The 25358-nt window shown below is 38.2% G+C and overlaps 1 protein-coding gene across 4 annotated transcripts in view; it reads left to right on the forward strand.

Annotated features, from left to right (window-relative positions):
- Window positions 1-25358, forward strand: part of ENOX1 (ecto-NOX disulfide-thiol exchanger 1) — a 355077-nt gene that overhangs the window by 305955 nt on the left and 23764 nt on the right. For all 4 annotated transcript variants that reach the window (XM_072135263.1, XM_072135265.1, XM_072135262.1 and 1 more), the window contains 2 exons: window positions 10171-10355; window positions 21990-22097. In XM_072135263.1, coding sequence (XP_071991364.1) covers window positions 10171-10355; window positions 21990-22097 — 293 coding nt within the window. The remainder of the gene's footprint in view (window positions 1-10170; window positions 10356-21989; window positions 22098-25358) is intronic.

The following is a 25358-nucleotide window of genomic DNA, read 5'->3' on the forward strand; positions in this document are numbered from 1 at the left end:
CCTTTGTAGAGGTTAGCTGCTCTGATGGATTCTATTAACTATATTGGTGTGTTCATTATCTTTATTGAATCTTTTCTAGTACATAATATTTGCCAAGATATAGTAGTTTCTTCATGTATATGAATAAACCTTATTGAATTATTCTGAAGTCAAGCAGTAATTCCAAGAAAAAGCTGCTGGGTCAACATTGTTGAACTTGTACAATGCAGCTAATGTAAAGAAGTGAATGGTAAACAATTAGAGCGGTCTGTGGTCAGTCTTGTTATTCTCCACATGACAATAGGCGCATCAGCCTGAACGTTTAGAAGCAGATTGCTTTTTACTGTAATTATGACTCCGGCCTCTTATATTGCTGAACTGATAGCTGCGTGGGTCTTGGCTCAACACTTTTACATGGAGCAATAAAGGGTAGAAAAACACTCATTGATGTAGCAGTTTTAGTGATTTCGTGTTGTAAATTATCAACTAGTTTCAGCACAAAGGTTGTGTATTCATATGTCTACCTCATTTTCTAAATTTGGAATGTTAAAACCCATGGTAATGTTTCTGTTCTGACCTTTATGGTGAGTTTAACCCCTTAATACCGCTCGCCTTTTCCGTTATTCAGTTTCCATTTTTTGCTCGCCAACCTTATAAATCCATAACTTTTTCTTTATTTTTTCCATGTACAGAGCTGCATAAGAACTTGTTTTCTATGCAGCAAATTGCCCTTCCTAAGGACAGTATTTAATCCATGCATGCACTGTAAAGCTGGAACAAATCTAAATGTGATGAAATTGGCGAATAAATTCCAAATGCAGTGAAATTGGTAAAAAAACGCATTTGTGCCGTATTCTTGTGGGCTTGGATTTTACGGATTTCACTGTACGCCCCAAATGACAGGTCTACTTTATTCTTTCGGATGGTACGATTATGGGGATAACAAATGTATATAGGTTTTATAATGTTTTAATACATTTTAAAAAATTAAAACCTGTACAATATTTTTGGGGGGGATTTTGCCATCTTCTGGCGCTAATAACTTTTTACACTTTGGTGTATAGAGCTGTGGGTGGTGCCGTTTTTTGCGGATTTTGATGGCGTTTACAATGTTATCATTTTTAGGACTGTACGACCTTTTGATCACTTTATAGAATTAAAATTTTTTTTTTTAAATGGCAAAAAAGTGCCATTTTCGACTGTGGGCGCGATATTCCGTTACTGGGTTAAACGCAGTGAAAAACAGTTATCATATTTTGATAGATCTGGGACAGGTCTGGGAGTTTGAGATAAACTGGCTCTTGTGGCAACCCATTGTCACGCCCCGATGACGTCACAGGGTTCACTAATGGGAAACAATTGAAAGAAAGAGAAGATGTGTATGAAGGACAACAAATATTTTATTTAAATTCATGTACAAAGGAAACGCTTAAAAACCAGAATAGATCTGGGAACAAAATCAATGAACCCATTCTCAAAATTCATCAAATATATAGTAATTGTATGATAGAGCCATAAACTTATCTAAAAGGTATTTAACACATTAGAATAACATGGAGCGATAAATCATGTGACATTACCATAGTGCAAGTCCGAGGGGAAGAAGGAACCCCCATGCGTATCGCCTAATATACAGGATTCCTCCAGGGATCTTTTCTCTGTGTAATAGTTGGTTCTATAATATAGCATATTATATAGTAAAGTATATAATAGGTTTCCATGCTAATTCTTTTGTATTTTCTCTTAAAATACAAATTACTCTGATGAGTTATACTTTATGTAGATATTTCCAGGAAATATAAAAACTTCACTTCTAATGCTTGGCCTCTTGAAACAATAGGATATTTAGTAACCAGAATCTAAAGAATTCTAAAAAAGAAAAAAAACTAGAACTTTATCAAGGTCTAGTGAAACTTTGAAATGGCCTCCCTTAACCAAAACTAACCGAAAACCTATAGAAGTAAAAACAAGTTCACAGGAACAAAATGTGAGTGTGGCAAAATGTTCACATTGGTGATATTATAAAAGCATGATAACAGTTCAGCGCTGCTATTCCGCAGGGACACAATTACTGCAGAATGTGTTTTGTGGACAGACCACAGTGGTGTGCAGAGAGCCAGAGAAGCTCCCCTCAGCTGAGGGAAGGAGCAGGATTATGTGTTCAATTTATCTAAAACAAGATTTCATTTGACAATCCCTTTTTAAACCTACTTGAATACCTGAGAACATGTTCTCATACAGTTCTTTAGGCCTGTGACCCGAAAAGCCACAGTCTTCCTTCTATAAAGTGGCCACTCTACTCTCGCTAAACCCAAGATAGATTTGAGAAAATTGCACAAAATCACCTCCAGTTATCTTGTATGGATAACAAGAACTTCTCTGGTCTTGCAAAATGTATGAGTTACCAATGCAGCTTTCCAAGTTGAGATTGTTGAGTGGGAAGCTGATGGGAATAATGGATTGCTCTTAGTTTCCCAATAAATACTGCTTGCATCGAAATGGCCATAAAACCTTTACACATAAAGGCAGCCACTTGACATTGCCTATTTGAAGGTTTTCAACTCGCTCTTATTTCTTGGGCCCTACATTCATAACTTGGACTATTACTCATAAGGACTTTTCTTATAGCTTTATTAGACTAGCAGTTTATCCTGTTGTTTATTTCTATAGAAAATTCACGGTATACTTACTCTCTCCTCCCCCTTGCTACTACTCCCAGTCTAGTTACAGAGAGGGACTTTCATTACTGTGGGGACCCTGGCACATCTATAACTACCCACCTTACTAGCAGGTCTTCAGCTATGCATTCGGAATATGCCTCATCTCAAGATAACACTTTTCACTAAACAAAACAGCTATTAAAAGTAGGTCATTAAATTCTAAGCATAACTAAAATATAGAGGGTAGGCATGGGAAAGCAAGCTGTCACACAGCTTGTTATATACAATAAGGCATTGCCATGCCTTATCAGCAGAGCTTTCTGCAAAAAAAGTTAAATGACTATTGGCACCTCACTATTTACATTGGCAGCCTACCATATCACTGATACGTGGCAAAATTAACATCAGCCGCTTATGTAAGAATCAGATTTATTTAAAAGTGACAGCTTCTCAGTACATTATGAAAAATGAGTCTGCTCTTGTGCCGCTACATCTGTTACTGAACTGTGCTTGATGATTTTTTTTTTTCATGCTATTCCCATTTTGTTCCTTATCACAAAATACTAATGGATAATATGGTGAATTACATTTCAGAACGTAGTACCCAGGCTATATCAGTATTCTGTGAGAATAGTAGCATTTGCTTTGAACATAAGTTACTTAAAGATATTAGGAAATATATATATATTTTTTAAATTTATCTACATTGAATTTAGTTATACTTATACTTTTTCATATAACCATATTTTTTCATATAACCATATTTACGCTGCATGTGTATGGTTATTATTATAATGGGGGTTTTTTATGCATTATTAATTTTCTTACATAGTAAGGATAGAGGGGTTGTTCAGATTTAGAGATTTTTACATACCATATGTGGTCCCGGGGGAATAAAAATAATAAACTACTCATAGTCACTAGAGATGAGCGGACCCAAACCTTCTGTGCAGGCACGCCTCGTTCGACCCAGATATTTTGCCAGATTGGCTGCTGAAGAGCCAATTCGACAAAATGACACCACTAACCGTTAGCCATGGCTTGAACTGGCCAGGGCTATCCCCAACAGAAAGTCATCCCACTCCACTGCTCAAATTTAGCGCAACTAAGCTGGTCACCTGTAACGGGTTAATAGCTGTCGATGGCGCAATACTGCCGGCCTCAAATATACACGTATATACAGCCGGTGCTCTTCAATATTTTTATATCCCCCAGGCCATATATATGTAGAGAGCCCTAAACCAGGGCAACTTCTTTAAAGGAAATCTAGCATCAAAATCAAGTATGATAAACCAGGGACACTTACTCATAGCTATTTCCTTCCTTTTTAACTTAAAATGATTTTAATGAGCCTGAGGACTATTCTATCCCCTCTATTATCTGGCTTTACAGGCTTTTACGCTGACTCACACTCCTCCCTGCTCCTCCACTAGGTGTGCAGGAAGTTCTCACTTCCCAAGTGCTGAGAGCAGGGAGTGAGGGTTGACACATTATTAAAGCCTGTAACACAGAGTGGCTAGGGAAACCCCTCAGGCTTTTTAGTATAATTTTAGAAGTTAGTTTTAGAAGGAATGAAGCTATGGATAACACCGATTTCTCCAGTCACAGTGCCTGGATCTATGAGTAAGTGTCCCTTTTTTATCATGATGGATTTTGATGGTAGTTTTCCTTTAAAGTTCCCAGAAAACATGACAAAAAAAAATACAACATAGTAAACATGATGGAAATAAGTGATAGGCTGACAGGTGGTAGGTAAGTGTAGAAGCTTAATGTAGGTTTTAAACTTTCCTAAAGATATACGTTTTAGAGTTTATGGAGTCTGATAAGTTGCGGTATTGAGTTGCGGAATATAAGGAATGTACAGACGGTCCCCTACTTAAGAACACTCGACTTACATACAACCCCTAGTTACAAACGGACCACTGGATATTGGTAATTTATTGTACTTTAGTCCCAGGCTACAATAAACAGCTGTAACAGTTATCAAATGTGTCTGTAATGAAGCTTTTTTGTTAATCCTGATTCTTATGACAATCCAACATTTTTAAAATCCAATTGTCACAGAGACCAAAAAAGTTCTGGCTGGGATTACAATGATAAAATATATAGTTCCGACTTACATACAAATTCAACTTAAGAACAAACCTACAGACCCTATCTTGTATGTAACCCGGGGACTGCCTGTACAAGAGAAACCTGGAAGGCAATGTGAGCAGCAGACAAGTGGGTCAGTAGGTATGTGTGATTTCTGTGTATGGAGCTATGTTTTTCATACAGGTCATAGCAATGTATTTTCCTAGCAAATGTTACTCTAGAATGGTTTGGAGTGTGAAGACTTCTGATAATTTTGTGTATGGATTTGTATTACCATGCAGTTTCTTCTACAGTCAGTAGATTTTATGGTAGCCTGTATTCTGTCTATGTGATGTTGATAGTGGCTATTACAACAGCTTACAACGAATGTACAAGCACCTCACATCAGATGTGTATATAGCTGCTGTATGAGCTGACAGCACCTGCAGGCTATTGGGAGGTAAATCAAATTCGCTGAATGCTGGTAGGTTACAGGATCATTCTGTCTTGTAAAGGAAATTATTTCAATAATATTACAGCCTAAGAATATCCTCGCTTACCCTGATAATCTTTTGCCGTTGAAAGCCAAAAATGCAGCTATTGTTCTTTCTGCCCGCGAGCCCGCGAGCCCTCTCCATGTACCGGGACCCGACATGTGACGTACTATTACGTCACATGTCGGTAAGGGGTTAAAAAAGGCAGAATGTTCATCTTATGAAGTGTCCACTGACCCTGTCTGAATCCACATTTTAGGAAAAACATTTTCTGCAGGAAATGAATATTTTTCCTAAGACCAATGGCTCACATCTGCCATGTGCAGTCAGTTTCTGCACTTTTTGATGAACCAATTTACGTGTTTATGGACCATGTGACTGTTCTGTAGTTGTTTTAGTCTGAACTGATTTTCACTGACCTTTGTGTACAATAGTTGTCGACGGGTCGGTGTTGAAAAGAAAGTACTGTTGTCCCTAAAAATGGATACACTCTTGCTAGGATAAAAATTGGATGCCAGACAGCAACCTAAGACAGACAGGTTCATTCAACACAGATGCCAAATAGATGGATTTCACAATAAAAAATGGATGTTAATGTCCATTTTTTCATGGTTGTATGTGGGCTTCTAGTTTTAAAGGAACACCAGTATCAAGGATTGTAAACCAAATGCACTTACATGCTGGTGTATACCTCCTCTGTTGGGATCCACTCTTCTTTTAGCTACCTTTAGCTAAAAAATGTTTTAAAAATGATGCAAGTAAAATAAGAGGGGCTCCAGGCTCATTTAACATCTATGGAGCCCAATAAAGACCCAAATTAGGATTTATGATTTACATGTGCCAGGCCTTAAAGAAACCGACATAAAAAACCAGTGGGAGAAGACACCATTATATAAGAGCTAAGAGCACAGGAAGATTTACAAAAAAAAGAAAAAAAAGTGCATTGTCTTAGCTAACCTTTAACATATGGGATCTGAGGTAGGCTAATCAACAGATCATTAAGATGTCAGTATCTGTTTTTATCACTTGGGCTGAGATCATTAGTATTCACCAATGTTCTGCTTTTGTTTATTTCAAAACCTGTTGACTTCAGCATGACATCATCTGCCTGCCTTATGTGAGGATCCACTTGCAATGTTAGGTCCAGACATTGATTTTTATTGGGGCTTTATCTCAGTTTGGCATCAGCATCCACTTCGTGGAGCCATATATAAAAAAAAGCTGGTGCAAATAAGGACAGCGGCATCCTCCATAAAAAGCCGTCTTGTTTTCCACTGTCATTTTATTAACTTTTTGAAAGTCTCTCAATTTATGGTTCAATAACAGTTTTATTTAGTATGCACATTGATGGTTAAAGCAAGTTACAACAAGTATATCAAATATAAAGGTATCTTTAAAATGAATACTTAGGTTGACAAGATTAAGTGCATAATGTTATCGGGTGTGTTGGAACAGGAAAATCAAACTGGAACAATCCAAAAAGGACCGTAAACAATAACTCAATTAACAAGAGCACAGGACAACATGGGGGGTAAGACAGGAAGGGAAGTGGGTATAGGGGTGGGAAAAGAAGGAAAGTCTCTGCATTTAGATGTCCATATGCTGAACAGGGATTCCTTGCGCTAGCTGTACATTTGGTCCCTATAGGTAAGCACAAAACCTTCCACCTCCCCTGCTAGCTGTGTACATTATATATTCTGCTGCAAGAAAGTTTTACTCTAACATTCATTCAGGGTTTAGAACCGTATTGATTACAGGATCTCAAGCACCCACAATTGCCAAGGGAGGCTCCAGTCCACCCACAGCTGTAGAGAACCTGCCTCTAGGTACTAAATGATTTCTTCTATGACCATGGTCATTTTAATGTTAAGTCTTTAAAATCTCTACACCTTTTAAATATAGATGGGTTGAGTGATCTAACTCGCCTATAAACTTGCAGGTGCCATATATTTAGAATGATTGGGCGTATTTGAAAGAAATAAATGCTAAAATAATTGGTGTAGTGTGTACATCAAATGAGAGGCATTAGCGTTTGTGCTTGGTGACAGGTTCTCTTTGATGTAAACCACAGTATTGTTTTACAGATTTTAGCTTCTTCTCTTTTTTTGAATAAAGAATACATTTAGTTGTCACTCACACTATAGAAATAATGATTAGAAGTGTGCAGCTGCAAGAATACTTGGCCTCCTTCCACATTGCATCTCTAGTTATTGTAAATATAGATTCTTTTAATAAAAATTTTCTGAACTTAAAGCTTATAGCTAAAAGTCACTATACAAACATGATTGTAAAAGAACTTAAATCTTAAACTGTGTAATATTTTCTGACACCCTAACACTGAAGCTCTGCCACATCCCAAACCACTCCATGGACATGATATCCTGGCCTAAAGTTTTAGCACAGACTGATGACTGTTGTATCAATCACAAGTTTGTGTTGACTTGTCATTGCTAGGCTGTGATACAATGTACAGTGATTAAAGTGGGAGAGGGGGGCAGGTGAGTGGTATTACATTTTTACATACTGAAACTTTGGTCTAAAAATCCATGGGGAATGGCTTTCCCTACGGATTGATGCCATGAAACGTGACCACTGCATCACTGGTTTTAGTGGTGTACCAGTGTAGGTAATTATTTTCTTCGCACTCGCCAGATCTGCTTATAATGTCAGGCTCTCAATAGTCACCCAATCACTGGAGCCCTAAAAAGTTTTGAGAAATCACTTCAAGTAGGGAGGGGCAACTCCACCAAATATGCTACATTGCCCCAAAATCCCCACAATAATGCTATGCTTTTATTTTAACCATTTGTTGAAAGAAGAGAACCTATTTCAGAAATAAAAGAAAATGTAATATTAAGTGTAGGCGATAAACCTTTATCATTTATAGGGTTTTCAGGAAATATGAACATCACTCTTCAAATTTATGACATTTTACTATACATATTGGCCTAGTGAGTTACAAGTTCTGGGTTTTGTGTTTTTCTTAATAACTTTTATATGTAGAATATATACACACGGCGAGTTGGTTAAATTGTTTTTGCTTCTGAAAATATTAGCTCTGCAGCTAAGTAAATTTGGATTCCATCACCAACCAATTATTAGGTCATATTCTTTGCTTTAGTGTTTCCTGAAAAAAAAGAGATGACTTCATCCAAAATTGAAATCAGAGGCATTGTTCAAGAAAAGAATGTGAGACGCCGCGAGTGTAATTCTTTTGTGCACATCTGTTCCTCATAATGGCATTCTCTCTCCTTCCGAAGAACACAAGATTATATTATAAAATGATGGAATGCACGAAAATAATCAGTAGCTAAATAAAAGTACAAGAAGCCCAATGTCGGGAAATGACAAGACATTTTCCTATATGTTGCTCTTAACCAAGATGATTTCTATGTATAATGTGGCTGGGACATGTTTTATGGCCTTTTGCACTTTGCCACTCAATTTTCATCTTATATTACAGACTGCACAATTCATTTGGGAGAAGTAATTTCCATCCCTGCATACTAATCGATTTCCTCACAAACACCTGCTATCAGTTATGGTAATAAAAATGTCATTGTAAATTGAAAACAGTCCAAATGGAGCATCCCAGGGAAATGACTTAAGTGTCATTCAATGCTACTAATGCGGTAATGTTCTTGTGTTACCACCACACTCCTTCATATCAGCATTTACATTTTTATACAGTTTTAGTCATTATATTTCTCCTTCAACTGGTGACTGCCTTAAAGCTATTGGCACTAAGAAAAGATAAAGTGTCTGCACGAGTACGCATTTTTAATGGTTCTCTTAAATCCAGACTGCTGTAAAAACAATATAGTTCTGAAAAACAATCATATAAAAAGCAAAATAAAAGAGATTGAAGAATACTTGTTCTCGGATGGATCTTATAAAAGTTTATTTCAAGTTCTTCTCTTATTGTCTGTACACATTAAAACTTGTAACAAGTTTGGTTAAAGGGATGGTGCACTTATCCACGCAGCATTGGTAAATATTGATGGCTTTTTGGGTGACATCTTTTAGTTGTAAAAACAGCAGCCTCTGTAACTGAAGTTGGGGGTTCTCTACTACTATACTACATTTGTGTTCATTGCAATGGTTTACATAATTGTAGTTTCAGATGCAAAAATTATTTTTGGAGCTTTACTTAGGAGTTGATCCTAAAAGGTGAGGTGTAGAGTATGTTCTTTTATACTTGCTCTACCAACAAAATGTACAACAAAAATAAACGGGTCATCAAAATACATATCAAAATCTGCCACTTTATGCTAGACCTGTTATTGCTTGGAATATTGTAATACGAAACCGAGACATTAGATTTAAACTCATTACAATAATTTAATAGACGTGTCACAGATACAGGTCAGAATAATGATCGTTTCTACAAGTTGTAGAACTGGTCTCTGCCTCTGTGTTGATCAGTCATTCATATACATCATTCACCTCTGCTGTAGTAAGGAAGTATGTTACTTCTCATTTTATTGTTCGACTCCAGGTTTGGTAATGTGTTTTCCTAGTGCCTCCAAAAAGAAATTCCCTTCTGCCCAGATAAAAGTAGTGTTCTGGGACTCCATTTCAAATCAACAAGTTGTTCATTAACTGCTTGCATGTGCAAGGTCCTGCATGACAGGAGAAGCTCCTCAAAGCAGCTTGATCATGTGGCCAGTATGAGCCTTGAAGGCAACCACCTCCCGTTACCAAGCCCCTTTACTAAAATCGATCGTTGGCTTCAGAACTATGATATAAATCACATTTGGGCTGATATCTGAAAGGGAGTCTTGTCACGAAAACTTCTGCTTCCACACATTGTGGATTTATATTATAATTTACACAACGTAGAAAGACTTTCGGGTAATGTATTTCATCGTGCAATGACATCAATCAACACAACATTTTCAGTTGCATTTTTTACTACAAGTTCTTTGTCTAAAATTTTGCCATTTTTGTTTTTGTGGTTATAGCTCTGGCTGCCCAAGCTTATGCATTAAAGGAAGAGAATGACAGTCTGCGGTGGCAATTAGATGCATACAGGAACGAGGTGGAACTTCTGAAACAAGACAAAGGACATCATGCACGGACAGAGGAAAGCTTGACCAAGGATCAGCAGTTACAGTTTTTACAGCAAACAATGCAAAATATGCAACAAGTAAGTCTTTGAATATTAAAAAGCTGTACAAAGCTAAATATCCCACCACAAAAAGCCTTGAGCTTTGACACATGGCTTATATACATATGGTAGATTAGTCTTTGCAATTTATATATACAGCGGCTGTGTAGATTAATCCGCCTTATACAGTGTATGTATTGTTAAAATTATCAAACTACTGAAAGCTAGATTTTGGCCATGCAGTTTTTCCAGGAAGTATGTGAAAGAAAGAAATGTATGTGTATGTATATGTGTATGTATATGTATGTATATATACATACTGTATATACATATACTTATGTGTGTATGTATATATATTTATATAATATTTTCCAGACTATAGGAAGCTGCTTACTTGCTCATCAAAAAAAAAGTCAACAAAAAGAAGGGAAAAATATATTTGACACCTATTGAAAATTCTCTGGAGGCCTGCTACATGTGTTCACTCACACACAGCTCTGCTACATCCATACATTCCAGTGCTTTTTGATAGTTGTTAATATTGAGCAAAGGGGTGTAAAGTATTTAATTATATTATAGAAGTGTTTTTAGAAAGCTTATTGAGGCTATTGTCGGAGCAACTCTGAATAGCAGCAATGATACTTGTTTCTACAAGAGGTCTTATTCATTTTAAAAGAATGTAACCTATAATTGTGTAACTTGATAAAGCTAGAAAACTGAGGATCTGAGCCAATCACTTAGAGACAATCCAGAGAGGTTATCCAACTGGCATCAACTAAACAATGAGAAAAATTTGACCTCATCAAGCATGTAAAGTTCTTGTGAAGGTTCTGTACATGCATTTGTTATCACAGTTAACAAATAAGGTATTTTATACAATTTGTGGTCTTTAATGAAAGAAAGGGGATTCATAATACTTCATTAGTGAGAATGTTAAACATATCTGTATCCTATTTTTATAACACTCCTTGTCTTGTTCTCTACATGATGATGCTATACAGCTTACTATACTGTGTAGATGCCTACGGTTACATAGATAAATAAAATCTGTTTTCCAAGGTAGTTCTGAAGGTAGTAGAGAGATCATTGTAGATAGGTGATAGATAGAAAGCTTTACAGCTGAACAATTTTAGGTTTTGTAGCTGCTTCCTCAGGCTCCATGTGTCCCGACTTCAAAATAAACACAAGTTATGGAGGAATATGGCTTCTGGCCAAATCCATGGTATGACGCTGCCACCTTCAGTACTGGAGGAGGAAACGTAGAAGGTGAAAGGGTGACGGAACAGGACCTGAAAGGGGTTCGATCTTCTGATGCAATCGGCTTTCATATGCTGCAGCAAAGTGCATCTTTATGACGACGTTCAACTGAGCAGTATAAAAGCAGATATAAAACTGCTCCCAACAGAAGTCCTTTTAGGATGGGGGCTCTGGTCTATTGCCCATTTTGCTATGCCATTTCGCTGACCCTGACCTTAAAAGCATGTTGGACAATGGGGCAGATTAAGTACAACTGTGCAGACTTATAGTAGACAGTCTTAAGCTGCAACAGATTTATCAGTGTCTGATGCTGGATGATAAATCTGGCATTGTGTAAGACTGTCTAGACACACCTCCTACTAGTTTACACCAGAAAGCTGCAAAATTCTGGTGCGCTAGCATAATATTTGGCGCACAGACTTTTTGCCACAAAGCCATGCCACCTCTGCATAGGCTACATCCCCTTTGTCAAACTAACGTATTTTTCGGACTATAAGGCGAACAAAAAATCCTTTGATTCTCTCAGAAATCAAAGGTGCGCCTTATAGTCCAGTGCGCCTTATAAATGAACGGTAATTACAGACAACAGCTGCTTTGAACTGTGCACAGGTCTGCCACCTGCTGGTCATTCATTCTTATAATCCGGTACGCCTTATATATGAACCTAGATGTTTTAGCAGGCATTTATTGATGGTGTGCTTTATAGTCCAAAAAATACGGTAAACATATAAGTGCCTTAAACCCTTGATATATGTGGCACTGACAGTCAGACAGTGCTAAATCTGCCCCAGTTAGTCCTAATTTTAACAACCTAACAGTAAAAAAGAGCTCCATGTTCTGGTTTATTGGTGCTAGTTTTATTTTATTGTAAAGTGCTCCTCATGTCACCTAGCCATCTGGGCTTTTATCTATGTTCTTGCATTTTAAATACTGCTGTGTCTTACTACTTTTTAGAGTAGACAGTATATGCTGGTTTATATTTCATAAAGCTTTACTCCATGCTGGTGTAAATTTCCTACAACTAGGGAAACCAAATGTCTCTACTATTTTCAATATTTCCAAATTTAGGTTTCTGCTTTGTTGTATATGTTTTAAGGGCTTAAAGCACTGTTCATGTCTGCTATTCCATTAAAAAGAATCAGATTGATTTAGATCTGCTCGAGTTATCTGTACAGAATCAAGTTATTCTATACCGTGTGTCTTGAGTTTGAGATGTACAGGCGGTCCCCTACTTAAGAACCACCCAACTTACAGTCGACCCCTGAGGTGTCGCAGGAGGAGAAGGCAGGATTATTGTGGATTAAAGGTGCCTGGTCTGGCGCTACTACTCTCCTCTACTCACAAAACTTTATGGACTTGATATTCTGCTCCACACAACACCAGTACAACACTGATATTGTGACAGTGTGACATGTTCACACCATTAGTCTCTTAGCCATTAGATCACTACCCATCCATTAATTCAGAGTGAAATGTTACTAAGAATTTGCAGGAAGAGAAATGTAAACTGTAAAAGTTCTAATTTGCCTGATTATCCATATAGAGGATTATTTTATAGAGGAATAGTACACATGAGCAGTAGAAACCTTGTAATTCATATCTACCTTTTACTTTGAAATTTTTCATAAATTTCAAATTTTTCTCGCAAGGGGCACATTGAGGTGTCAACTTACATGAACTCGCAAGACCGGGGAAAGGAGCAATAAATCACTCAATCAAAGTCTCTTGCCAGTACAGCAAATATACACTTTTGATGCTAGATTATTCTGTATTCTTCTGCACCCTGACAGCCTGCATATACAGGACTGGTTACTGAGCATAATCACCCATTTGTGTGTTGACTTTTCAGATTAAAGTCCATCCATTTTGTGGCTCTCCTGATTTGGATGAACTTTATTCTGAAAATACAGATTGCAAATAAATTTTGCATCAACAGATCTGTGTGAACAGGGTCTATTTGCTATAGTACTATATTATTAATTAAAGGCTGGGAGACCCTTCTCGAAATGTATAGCCAGTTTATTAAAGGGAACCTATTAGCAGAATAAATGAATAAATTAGCAATTTATTCATTACCAGAATTTTGTCAAGCAGCCCAACACCTTTTAGATCATGTTTCTGCCATGGCCCAATGTGGTGGCATCATCCAGAGTATCCGCTTTGACAGGTTAACACAGAAGTCAAGCTCTCTCCACCTATGAAGCCTCTTCTTGATATCATCCACCTGATTTCAGAGATCAGGATAGTGATTTCTCTGGACCATCAATTACATTGTTGGGGGTCTTCTGAGGCAGGCAGAGTTTGACTTCAGTTATGAACTTTCCACCTCCTTGACTTTATACAAACAATTTGCATCTCACTTCAAAGCTGATTTTCTGGATGCTTCCACCACACTGGGTCATGAAAGAAACATGATCTAGAAACTGTAAAGCTGCTCCACAACATACTGGTAGAGGCTTATTAGGCCAATTTCTGATGACAGGTTCCCTTTTAAGCTTTAATCCACGTTTCCTCCGTGCAGTTTTGAGACAACTGTAAACTTGCATAAATGTTAGTGGACAAACCACCTAGACTATAGATATTGCTGGTGCAATGTAGAGATATGTCGAGACGTTGTACAATCCAGTTTTCCATCCTGATAATGGAGTAGAGTGTGAAGAATTTTTTATCTGAAAAAAATGGAGAAAGGGGCGCTCCAATAGTATATTACCCTTCTCAGACTTATGGAAAGTAGGGTAGTATAGAACTACTCACCTGGCAGAGCGTGATGCACATGTATCTCGGTAGTTTTCCCATTGGCGTCTACTTGCAGCCACGCTCTAGGAGTGGTTCCTTCTCTGGACTAAGGGGATAAACTCCTCCAGTAAATCTGTCATATGGCACTCTGTTTCCGTGCTTAGTGAGCGTTCAATATGGCGCTATATTGAACGCTCTCTAAGCACGGAAACAGAACCATATGAAGAATTTTTTAGATGTTTAATGATTTCTTTTTTAAATTCCGAGCTTTGCCAAAGGAGTTTAATGTGGTCTTCATTCAGTAGTTGGCCATAATAACTTAATCAAAATATTTTTGGCAGAATTTTACCTAGTTTTTAGAGTAAAATATTACTGAATATACAAATTGTTGCTCTCTCCTTTTACACAAACCCTCATGTAGAGGCATAAATGAATTGCTCGCAGCCTTTACAGTCCTACCTAATGCAATGGTAATTTCAAAGCAATGTTACAATATTGTGCAGGGATAGCAGCAGTGGCCGTGTTAATGTTTGTTCGTGTTACTCCACGCAAGGCTGCATACTCATTAATCAAAGAAGTCAAAAAATGTGCTTCTATCATAATGTGGCTATAATTCATTTTCTCAGGGAATGTTTCAAAAACATAATGCATTTTCTGCATCTAATTTTTCTCGCTAAAGCTAGTTATGCAAAATACATCTTCCAAATTCATTTTTCACTGTCACCTATTTGTATGTGATCCAGTTGAATCAATGCAAACAATTGTCAGTTTCACTTTGCATAAAGCGAGGCTCTCTTCAGGACACCTTAAATACAGAATACCACCTTTTTAAGTTATATTCTTGGTTCATAGTTTGTTTTAACCTTTTACTTTGCCATTTAGTGGGGTTTTTTTTACATAACACAAAAGCATAGGACTGGCCAAATAAAACTTAACTTTTACTAGTAAATATAATACAAAAAAAAAATCACTTCTTATATACACACACAAAATTAAGCACAAAAAAACATAAAAATTGGAGCAGTCTTACCAGGTCGGGTGTCTGGCTTGGGGATCGATATCCCTATGGGAGACCTGAGAGGGGGATGCCTGTATATGCTTGCCTTCACCTCTATACGGTCCCTATAGCCCCAAAATCTCCTGTCCTGATAAGGACGGCTCACTAGCCAGGTATACCATCCCAAAATTAGGACGTTAACCCCTTGGGGATAACGACTACGGAAGGACTGTGTGACATCTAACTCAAGGATTCCAAGGTCCCCCCTGATACATTTCTCTCTCCCCTCTTGGAGTTTATAAGTCAAACTTGGACCCCTGATGATTCACCCTAACTGGTGATGAAACGCCTAGGGAAGGGAATGACCGGGAGCAATCCTTTGGTTATCCCCTTAGGGCAATACAGTACACTGGTCTAGGGATGACATGGGTACTGTCCTTATCAGGACGGGAGATTTTGGGGCTATAGGGACCGCATAGAGGTGAGGCCAAGCATATACAGGCATCCCCCTTTCAGGTCTCCCATAGGGATATCGATCCTGAAGCCTGATGACCCGACCTGGTAAGTCTGCTCAAATTTTTATGGTTTTTTGTGTTTAATTTTGTGCGTTTGTATATAAGAAGTGATTTTTTTTTATTATATTTACCAGTAAAAGTTACGTTTTCTGTGGCCAGCCCTATGCTTTTGTGTTATTGAGTCTCTGGGCCAGGACGATATTTGTGTACGCCTATTACAGGAATAGATTTGGCTATTTTGTGCGGTTTTTTTACATAATAACAAAAATTGTGCTCCTTTGATCTAAATTTTTAAAATCTATTATTACTATCTTGGCCCTTCAGTAGACCCATTGTGAGTTCAGAAAATACAGCAGTCATACAGAACTATTAATGAATGGGTCCTGGGTGACTACTGCTTGTTTTGGAAAATACTTATATTCCTCATATATCAACTCTGGAGCGCCTTTTCTTGGACCTCTATATTCCTCTATATACCTCTATACCTCTAATATTCTTAAGAGAAATAATAAAAAGAAATGTTATGAACATTTCTTTTTATTATTTCTCTTAGAATGGTAACTTTTATAGTAATATTCTTATCTGTAAAGAGTTGGATACATTCAGCACTGGTTGTCACAGCTGCTGGCTGTCGGACCTGCAGTAATGTAATATTGTTGACCTAAGGATTGTGCATCAATCAATATTTTGGAGTGGACAACCCCTTTAAGGCTGGCTCCTATTGCCTTCACAGAGTTATTAACATCTTTCTTTTTATAAGGTTATTAATCTGTTTGTGTAGGATAAGTGGACAAGCACATTACGTAGTGAGTTGAGTGACCAACTCAACTCACTTCCTCTTTCCAGGAGACCTGTGCTGTCCCCTGGTCTGAGGAGGCCACTTATTGGATCAATTGGGTCTCGTGACCCTCTGAACGTCCTTTCAGGCCTGGGGGCCAAAACTGTAAACTGGAGTGACATGGGAGCCAGAACGGGGTAGGTTTGTGTATGTGTTTTTATTTGTTGCATCAGCCATGGAAAAAACCTTAAAGTGGAAAACCAGCATAGAGTAAAACTTTGCAAGTAAGTTTATATTAAATTTCCTAGGCAGTTAGCTGAGAATAACTCCATGAATAGCCTCCAAGGGATTTTTTTTTTCCTTACTGTGAATTTTTTTCGGGGGGCGGGGGGGAATCTAAAATAAACGTATTCTCCTGAGTAAACCTTCAGTCTATTTCTGTAGGCATTGGCATTGGTGCTCATTACTGTGTTTCCTTGCTATGTAAGAGGAAGCACAGGGCTATTGAGAATTCCACTCCAGCCAGTTCTGGATCCTATGTGCACTTGAAAACCTATGGCTAATAATGTATATTGCATATGTTTATTCAGAAGGGTTTGTCGTCTTGAGGTTTTTTTTGTTTTTTTTTTTATTTTGAGTGTTGTGTTTGGTTATTCAACAAGAATTTAATTATTGATACAGATATAGTTTACATCACATAATGTTATAGGCATTTGTATTTTTTGAAAATAAAAGTAAACTACCACTAGGTTAGAAGCAAGAACTTCCCATAATACATTTTTACTTAGCTGCTAATTGTTCTCATTTATTACATTTTATGGCTTTGGCTGATACGTTTTTTGTATTGGATTGTGTCTTTTTATTGGATTCAAAGCACTAGTTAGCACTGAGAAAATACTTAATAATGTATAGAAATATTATTTTTAATTTAATGTGTAATATCTTCAACTTGCACCATGATACAAAATTGCATTTTCAATCATTAATTTCTAAGTTCTGTTCAAATTACTTGTTGTCTATGACATAGTGTTTGACTATGGTATTGAAAGGCTTTCTGATGAATATGGTCCTGTCATAGCCTAAGTATGCTGGTATCGTACTCAATTTTATGTTGCCTTACATTTGATAAAATTAAATAGTACCAAATCACAAAACTGTATAAAAAGCAATACATTGCATAAAATAATGATTCAAAGCATGACAACAAAACCTACAGCCAAGGGGCTCCTTATGCTATACATGAAACAGCATGTATACACTAATGTTCCTGCATACTCAAATACATCTGTCAGACAATATTTTCCCTGTAGATAGTGATATTTAAAGGTGGATTTTAAGAATTCGAAATCTTAGGCCATACAGCTTTAATGCAAGACTGACACAAAGTTTTTGCACATGCTTGCACCACGGGTTTTGGACAATTTTCAGACACTTATCTGGCTAGCTTGACAAAAGGGAGGGGTCTCTGAGGAGTTGCGTGGCTTTGAAGGAAAAGTCATTGTGCCAATAATTATGTTAATGCCCCAGAATTTGGATGACTAGATAGTCTTTAAGGAAATCTACCACCAAAGTCTTAAGACTTTCTTCAACTCTGTAGTGGCACCAGCCATCTTCTTTGGCATAGTCTGTTGGGGAAGCAGCATCTCAGCTAGGGAGAGGAGCAGACTGGACAAACTGATTAGGAAAGCCAGTTCTGTCCTGGGGGGTCCTCTTGACACCTCAGTGCAGGTGGTAGCTGAGAGGAGGACACTGTGTAAGTTGAAGTCTATTATAGAGAATAGCTCCCATCCCTTGCATGAGACTGTGGTGGCATTGGGGAGCACATTCAGTGACTGACTGCTTCACCCCAAATGTGAGAGGGAGCGTTATTGTAAGTCATTCTTCCCCGCTGTTCAGGCTGTTCAACAAACAAGGCCCAAACAGAAGTAAACTGCGCCCCCCACCTAACCAGTCCCTGCAGGTCCCACCCACAGACTAAACCTCAAACTGCCGATCATTGCTTGTCTCTTTTTTGTCTTTTTATCCCCCTTTTCTTTTTGTTCTTTTATCCCTAATATTATTGTTGTCATATTTTGTACTTTGTACTTCACTCTCTGTACCCTCTCTGCTGCTGTAACGCTGTGAATTTCCCCACTGTGGGACTAATAAAGGATTATCTTATCTTATAAACCAGGGTCATTTACTGTGACTATTGTAATGTTATATTTGTTATCAATGGCCTTCTTCCTTTTAAAATCTTCTTACAAAATTATGCTAATGACCATGAGGAGCTAGCCCCTCTAGGATCTGGCTTTACAGGTTGTTACAGGGTCTTACCCTTCCCCCTGCTCCCTCAGCACTCAGATTACTTTAGGAAGTGAGAATGGAAGGTGAGAGTATAACAGCCTGTATAGCTAATCCTGGAGGTGCAGGAGTAACCCCTCAGGCTCATTAGCAAATGTAAAAGTTTTTTTTTTTTTTTTAGAAGGAAGGAGGCCATGGATAACAAATATAAGACGATTATCGCAATCACACTGCATGTATCTATGAGTAAGTGTCCCTGGTTTATCTTGATGGTAGATTTCTATTAAACTATGACAGATTTTTCATACAGCAGCAGAGACTTTACCTTATGGCTCTTTTCCTGAATCTGCTCCAGTGTGTACAAATTGTTTGTAATGTCTGATCATGAGTGATAAATCTGATGAGTTTGCAGCCCTTCATACTGGAAATATGGTGCAGGGCATTTTAGAAAGATTTGGCACAAATGTATGTTGTATACAGGCGGGTAAATATGTTTGCTTTTCCATGCTGCAGCAATATTTAGGTATTCCCTCCCTGCTGACTATAGTAGCATGTGACTGGTGACCTCATATTTTCCTCTTTGTACCAATTGTGATTAAAGGATGTTGCTTATAGCATGTGGAGGTATAGGCTGCTGTGTCTTGTGGCTACTAGATGTTTACTGTAGGAAAATGCAAAGATTTTTATTTTTCTTTGGAATTGTCAGTGAGTGTTCTATGAGGGTCAGCGTCTGAAATAAATGACTGTTATCTTCAGTAAGTATCGATCAAAGATGTTATCATAAGGGAACGTTTTACTGCTCAGTTACCACATTACTTATTAATGTGAAATGCAGTGTAGTAAGTATTGTTTTCCAGAAACAGAAATGTATGGATTAGGAAGCCTACCCATCTTTTACTGGCTAAAAGCCAAGTCATATTCTAAGGGGAAACATTGATTTATAGGTTTATGTGTTAACGGATCTATAAAAAGCGTCTTCTACACTTTTACATAAGGAGCACAGACTAAACTCTCTCCTTGTGGGCATGTGTTATTATCAGAACATTCACTTACTGATGAAATTTTTTTTTAGATGCTGTTTTTGAAGCCAAAAGCAGTTGTGGATAATAATGGGTGAGAATGTTCCATTGAGACTGTTCCAACTATTTTTTCACTCCACTCCTGGAAATCAAAAACTGCACTTGAAAAAATGAACGTGTGAATGCAGCCAAAGTCTGGAAACGTGTCTACTTTTTTGGATTTTTCTGTAAGGTTTTGGATTTGCCTGATATATATATCTTAGTGGTTGATAAATGAGGCTTGTGAGTCTGTTGGTTTTTGACACTTTTGTCTGAAAAGTTGCTCAAAAGTCCCATATGTTTAAAGAGGACCCGTCACCCATATAAAAGGCACTAGGAGCTGCTAACTAAAGTAACAGATGTGGCAGTGTTACACTCCTAGTGTTATTGGAACCCTCCGATAACACTAGCAGACACTGCTGCGCTGTACAATAGGCACTGCTTCTGCCCCTCAATAGGCCGGTGGTGACTGCCGAGCTTCATCCAGCAGTCACCGCCTCTTAGTCCTGCCCCCTCATAAATACCTATTGTACAGCGCAGCAGTGTCTGCTAGCGTTATGGGAGGGTTCCAGTAACGTTAGCAGTGTAACACTGCTAGATCTGTTGTAGCACTAGAAGCTGCTTAGTTTAGTAAGCAGCTCCCAGTGCCTTTTTTCAATAGGTGACAGGTCCTACTACTCTACATCTTCTCTGGACTGGAGTTTTTTTTTTTTTTTGCAACTTTTTTCAGATGTCCACATCTAAAAACTTATGACAAATCAGGCGCTCCACTGAAAATGACCAACATGATAAACTTTGTGAATCGACAACAAAAGTTGCATTAAAAGGTGCAAAAAAAAATTTAAAAAAACATGAAAAAAAGGTTGATAAATACCCCCCATGGATGTTCAATATTGGCTACAACCTGAATTGTATCCTAAACTACTGCTGAGATGATGACCCTTGTCTCACTAGAAAGCCAGGAAAATACAAAGCTCTCATCTTCCTCATAGACATGTCAATTAATTAAATGAAATTTTTTGGAGTTAATATGATAACTTTATTTAAAAAAAAAAAGAGGTAGGGTGTATGCATTTATAAAGGATTAATACTACAAACTAAGAACTTGTTTAGTAAGAGTACAATTCATATATACACAGTCCTCAGAAGCTATCAATACTAAGCCACTGAATTCTTCTGGGCTCCATGTAGTTACAGACAGTGGGTACTGGATAATTAGAGTTTGGATGACTATAAAATGTTTGACATGTGTAGGGATTTGCTTGCGGTGACTGCTTTAGGTTTTCTTTGTCAGCAATTTAAAGCTGGGAGAACATCCTGCAACTCCATATTTTATCAAAGGCTGCGGGAGGCTAGTGGCCGCCTCTCCTTGCCTTCCAGACTTCTGGTCATTCTCCTTAGTGCCGTGTGCTGCTCCTGCACTTGAGAAGCTGTGTTACAAGTTGATGGGAAGCTCTGCTGAAGTGGATGCTTTCTTTGATAATTAATTTAGACTTCAGGTATTAGAGAGCAGGACAATCTGCAATACTTGCTTCTCTCTGCTAGATGCTCAGTTAATTTGGACCCTGTTATCTCTCCAGGGAAGAATGGCTTATAGATTTCTTCAAGGATGTTTTCATTTTAACGTGTTTGTACTATTGTATATGAAGGGTGTATCTTGCATAAAGCAGTGCTGAATCTAATGCACTAATAAAGTGACAGGCAATTACAATGTGTACACACATTATAAATGTTATTTATACACATTTAGTTAACCAAATTAACACAATATTCTATCGAAGTGGTGCTTTTACGACTTGAATGTACTACAAAACATACATCTTTTGTTTGCATATACATATATATAGTAGAGTCGTAATGATAAATACATTTCATGGCTAATTTGTTGAGGCAGAGGATTGAAATGCACAGCGCTACATATCTCACACTTGCGCACAGTTGAATTGGTATGAATTAAACTTAAGTGAAGCGAATAAATAACAATTTAGGAATCCATCAAAGTGTTGCATGAAACGTTAATGACTTCTCTGTTTGTGTTCTGGTTTGCAGCAATTAGTAGCAATGCAAGAAGAGTTGAACAACAAGAAGAGTGAACTAGAGAAAGCCATGGAAGAACAAACACATGCACATGCCCTAGTGAATGTTCTCAAGGAGCAGGTGAGTCACAACTAGCCAGACTTGTAACCAGTTGTTATTATATCATGTGTTGTATTTTGGGACAAATATTGGGTATGAAATGAGCCTTTTCTTATTACAGAGATATTAAAGGGAGAATAGCATTCAATAATTCAATTAGTTTTGACTGCTATAGGATTCCTAAATTATTTTTAGGCATTACCATATGTTTCAATGTAGAAGTTTGTAATAAAGCAGTAAATGGATCTTGTTCACATATTGTCCTTTTTATTGAGCTTTTGAAGTTTTTACAGTATAACAACAAGTTTTTTTTTTTCACAATAAACATTAAGGCTTTGTCCTTAATTCTTCTTTAAGGTTCCTACATCTACTCAGTGTTCTTTTAAAGGGAACCTGCCAAGTGGTTTTCCAACCTGAACTGGCCCCAGCACGTGCTGCATCAAGTAATGACCTTATACTATGGTGCTTGTCATTAAAGGACATCTACCACCAGGATGAAGGATTGTAAACCAAGCACGCATACCTACTGGTGTGGGCCCCCTCTGGTAGGCCCACTCTTCTTTAAGCTTCCTATATCCTTGTTTTTAAGAAAAAAAGCTTTCAAAATTATGCATATGAGCCTGAGGCGCTTCAGGTTCCAATAACACCTATGGAGCCCTGAACCCCTCAGGGTAATTAGCATAATTTTAAAAGCATTCATTTTTTAATAAACCAATGCATAAAAATCTAAAAGAAAAAGCAGGTCCTGCCAGAGGCAGCACAAACCAGTTTGTCAGTGTGATTGGTTTACAATCCGTCTTCCTGGAGGTAGATGTCCTTTAAGGGATTAAGGAATGGAGATAACAAGCTGATCAGTGAGTATCAGACTGCTTGGAACCTCACGGGTCACAAGAACTGGACCCCCAGCTGGCTGGAGAACAGGCAATGGAATGGAGCAGCAGGGAGCCCCTCTGTCTTGATCAATTGGGGGTACCAGCAGTCCGACCCTTACCAATCACCATGTTATCACATATGCCATGGGTAGGGTATAACTTGAAAACTTGTTACAACCTCTTTAAAGTCAAAATTTAACATGTCGATATTTTTTTGCAAATAATCAGAAAATCAATGGATAAAAATCAACCAAAGGAAATACATATCCTTTTTTAATTGAATTTTTTCAGCTTGTTTCTAAATTCCACTCCAATGTTATATTTGTTCATTTAGCAAAGATAATTCCCAGTTTTGGTTTATTACCCAATATGTTGCTTCAGAATGGTATGCCAGCTGAATTAGCAGGCATATGAGCTTTACCAGGGCTGCCAAGTGTAACTTCCGTAGGGCTCATAATGGTTGCTATAATTGAAAATGGCTGAGTAATATAGAGCAACAAAAATACACAAGTGGAACAACCAATTAGAAGCACATCACAAATACTAATATGTATCTGAAAAGGAAACAATGCATTTAGAGGAGTTTCTGTTTAAGGTTTTAGGAAAATTTAATTCCTTTTTTTTTTCAACCATAACATTTTCCTAATCTGTAACACTACTCGAATTTTATGCATAATTTGTATATAGACAATAATTTCTTTTTGATATACTGATTGAACAACAACTTAATTTATTATTGATTTTTTTTTTAAACGTCTCGTAATGTCTGTGTGTAGAGTCTCTTGAAGCACTGGCTCCAGCAGAGGTCCACTCCTTGTGAATCTCCACCCAATTTTTTTATATTCTTTTCTATTAAGACTTGTGCACCTTTTTCTACCACACTTTTTCCTTCCACACAACTTTCTGTTAATATGTTTTGATACAGCACTTTGAACAGCCAGCTTCTTTAGCATTGACCTTTTGTGGCTTACTCTACTTGTGTAGTGTGTCAGTGACCGCCTTCTGGACATCTGTCAAGTCGGCAGTCTTCAGTTTGATTGTGTAACCTAATAAACTAGAACAAGGAACCTTTTAAAATGCTTAGGAAGCCTTTGTAGGTGTTTGGGTTAATTATTGAAATTTTCTCAGATAATGATATTTGTGTTTTTCTTACCTGTAAGCCATAATCATCAACGTTAACATTAATATACCATATATACTTAAGTATAAGCTGACCTGAGTATAAGCTGAGCCCCCTAATTTTAATACAAAGAACTAGGAAAAACTATTGACTCAAGTATAAGCTGTGGGTGGGAAATGCATAGGTCACAGTCCCCCCCAGTATATAGCCTGCTAGCTCATGGCCCCGGTATAAATCCAGCCATTTTCCCCCAGTAAAAAACAAGGATACCTGCGCTGGCTATAAAATTAGGACTATTAGGTTCGGATAAACGCTATACCACTAACGGATCTACAATGATTTAAACATCAGTGTGCATGATGCACTAACCTGTAAGTGGCACCCCTCCTGTGTGGGAAGTTTGATTCCTTCCGTTTAGTGAGGTTTTGTCCCGTAGGTCTCGTATATCTCATGTAGAGCAATAATCTTTTCGTGAGGTGTATTTCACTTCGGATAGCGTTTCCAAGCCAAGTAGTAATCCACAAAATGCAGATCAGCACGCGAGCCCCGGCCGGTGGCTTCGCTGTATCTGACTAACAAGGTACCAGTGACGTCACCCTAGGTACGGTCCGTCTGGTGAGACAAAAGGGTTTTCCACCGACGCGTTGTCGAGAGCTCCGGCTCTCTTCCTCAGGGTTGAATTCCTAATCTCACTGATGCGAAGGTTTTTTCCTTTCTCTTTTTTTGCTTATTTAAGCACTTTGTCCAACCCATCTACATCTTTGCGCCAGTGTATATCAAAAATACCCCCCATTTTCCCCCAGTATATAGCCAGCAGCCCCTGTCCCCCAGTATATAGCCAGCAGCCCCTGTCCCCCAGTATATAGCCAGCAGCCCCTGTCCCCCAGTATATAGCCAGCAGCCCCTGTCCCCCAGTATATAGCCAGCAGCCCCTGTCCCCCATTATATCGCCAGCAGCCCCTGTCCCCCATTATATCGCCAGCAGCCCCTGTCCCCCATTATATCACCAACAGCCCCTGTCCCCCATTATATCACCAGCAGCCCCTGTCCCCCATTATATCGCCAGCAGCCCCTGTCCCCCATTATATCGCCAGCAGCCCCTGTCCCCCAGTATATAGCCAGCAACCCGTCCCCCAGTATATAGCCAGCACCCCCTGTCCCCCAGTATATAGCCAGCACCCCCTGTCCCCCAGTATATAGCCAGCAGCCCCTGTCCCCCAGTATATAGCCAGCAGCCCCTGTTCCCCAGTATATAGCCAGCAGCCCCTGTCCCCCAGTATATAGCCAGCA

The sequence above is a fragment of the Engystomops pustulosus genome, chromosome 2, assembly GCF_040894005.1.
Source record: "Engystomops pustulosus chromosome 2, aEngPut4.maternal, whole genome shotgun sequence".
Taxonomy (NCBI): Eukaryota; Metazoa; Chordata; class Amphibia; order Anura; family Leptodactylidae; genus Engystomops; species Engystomops pustulosus.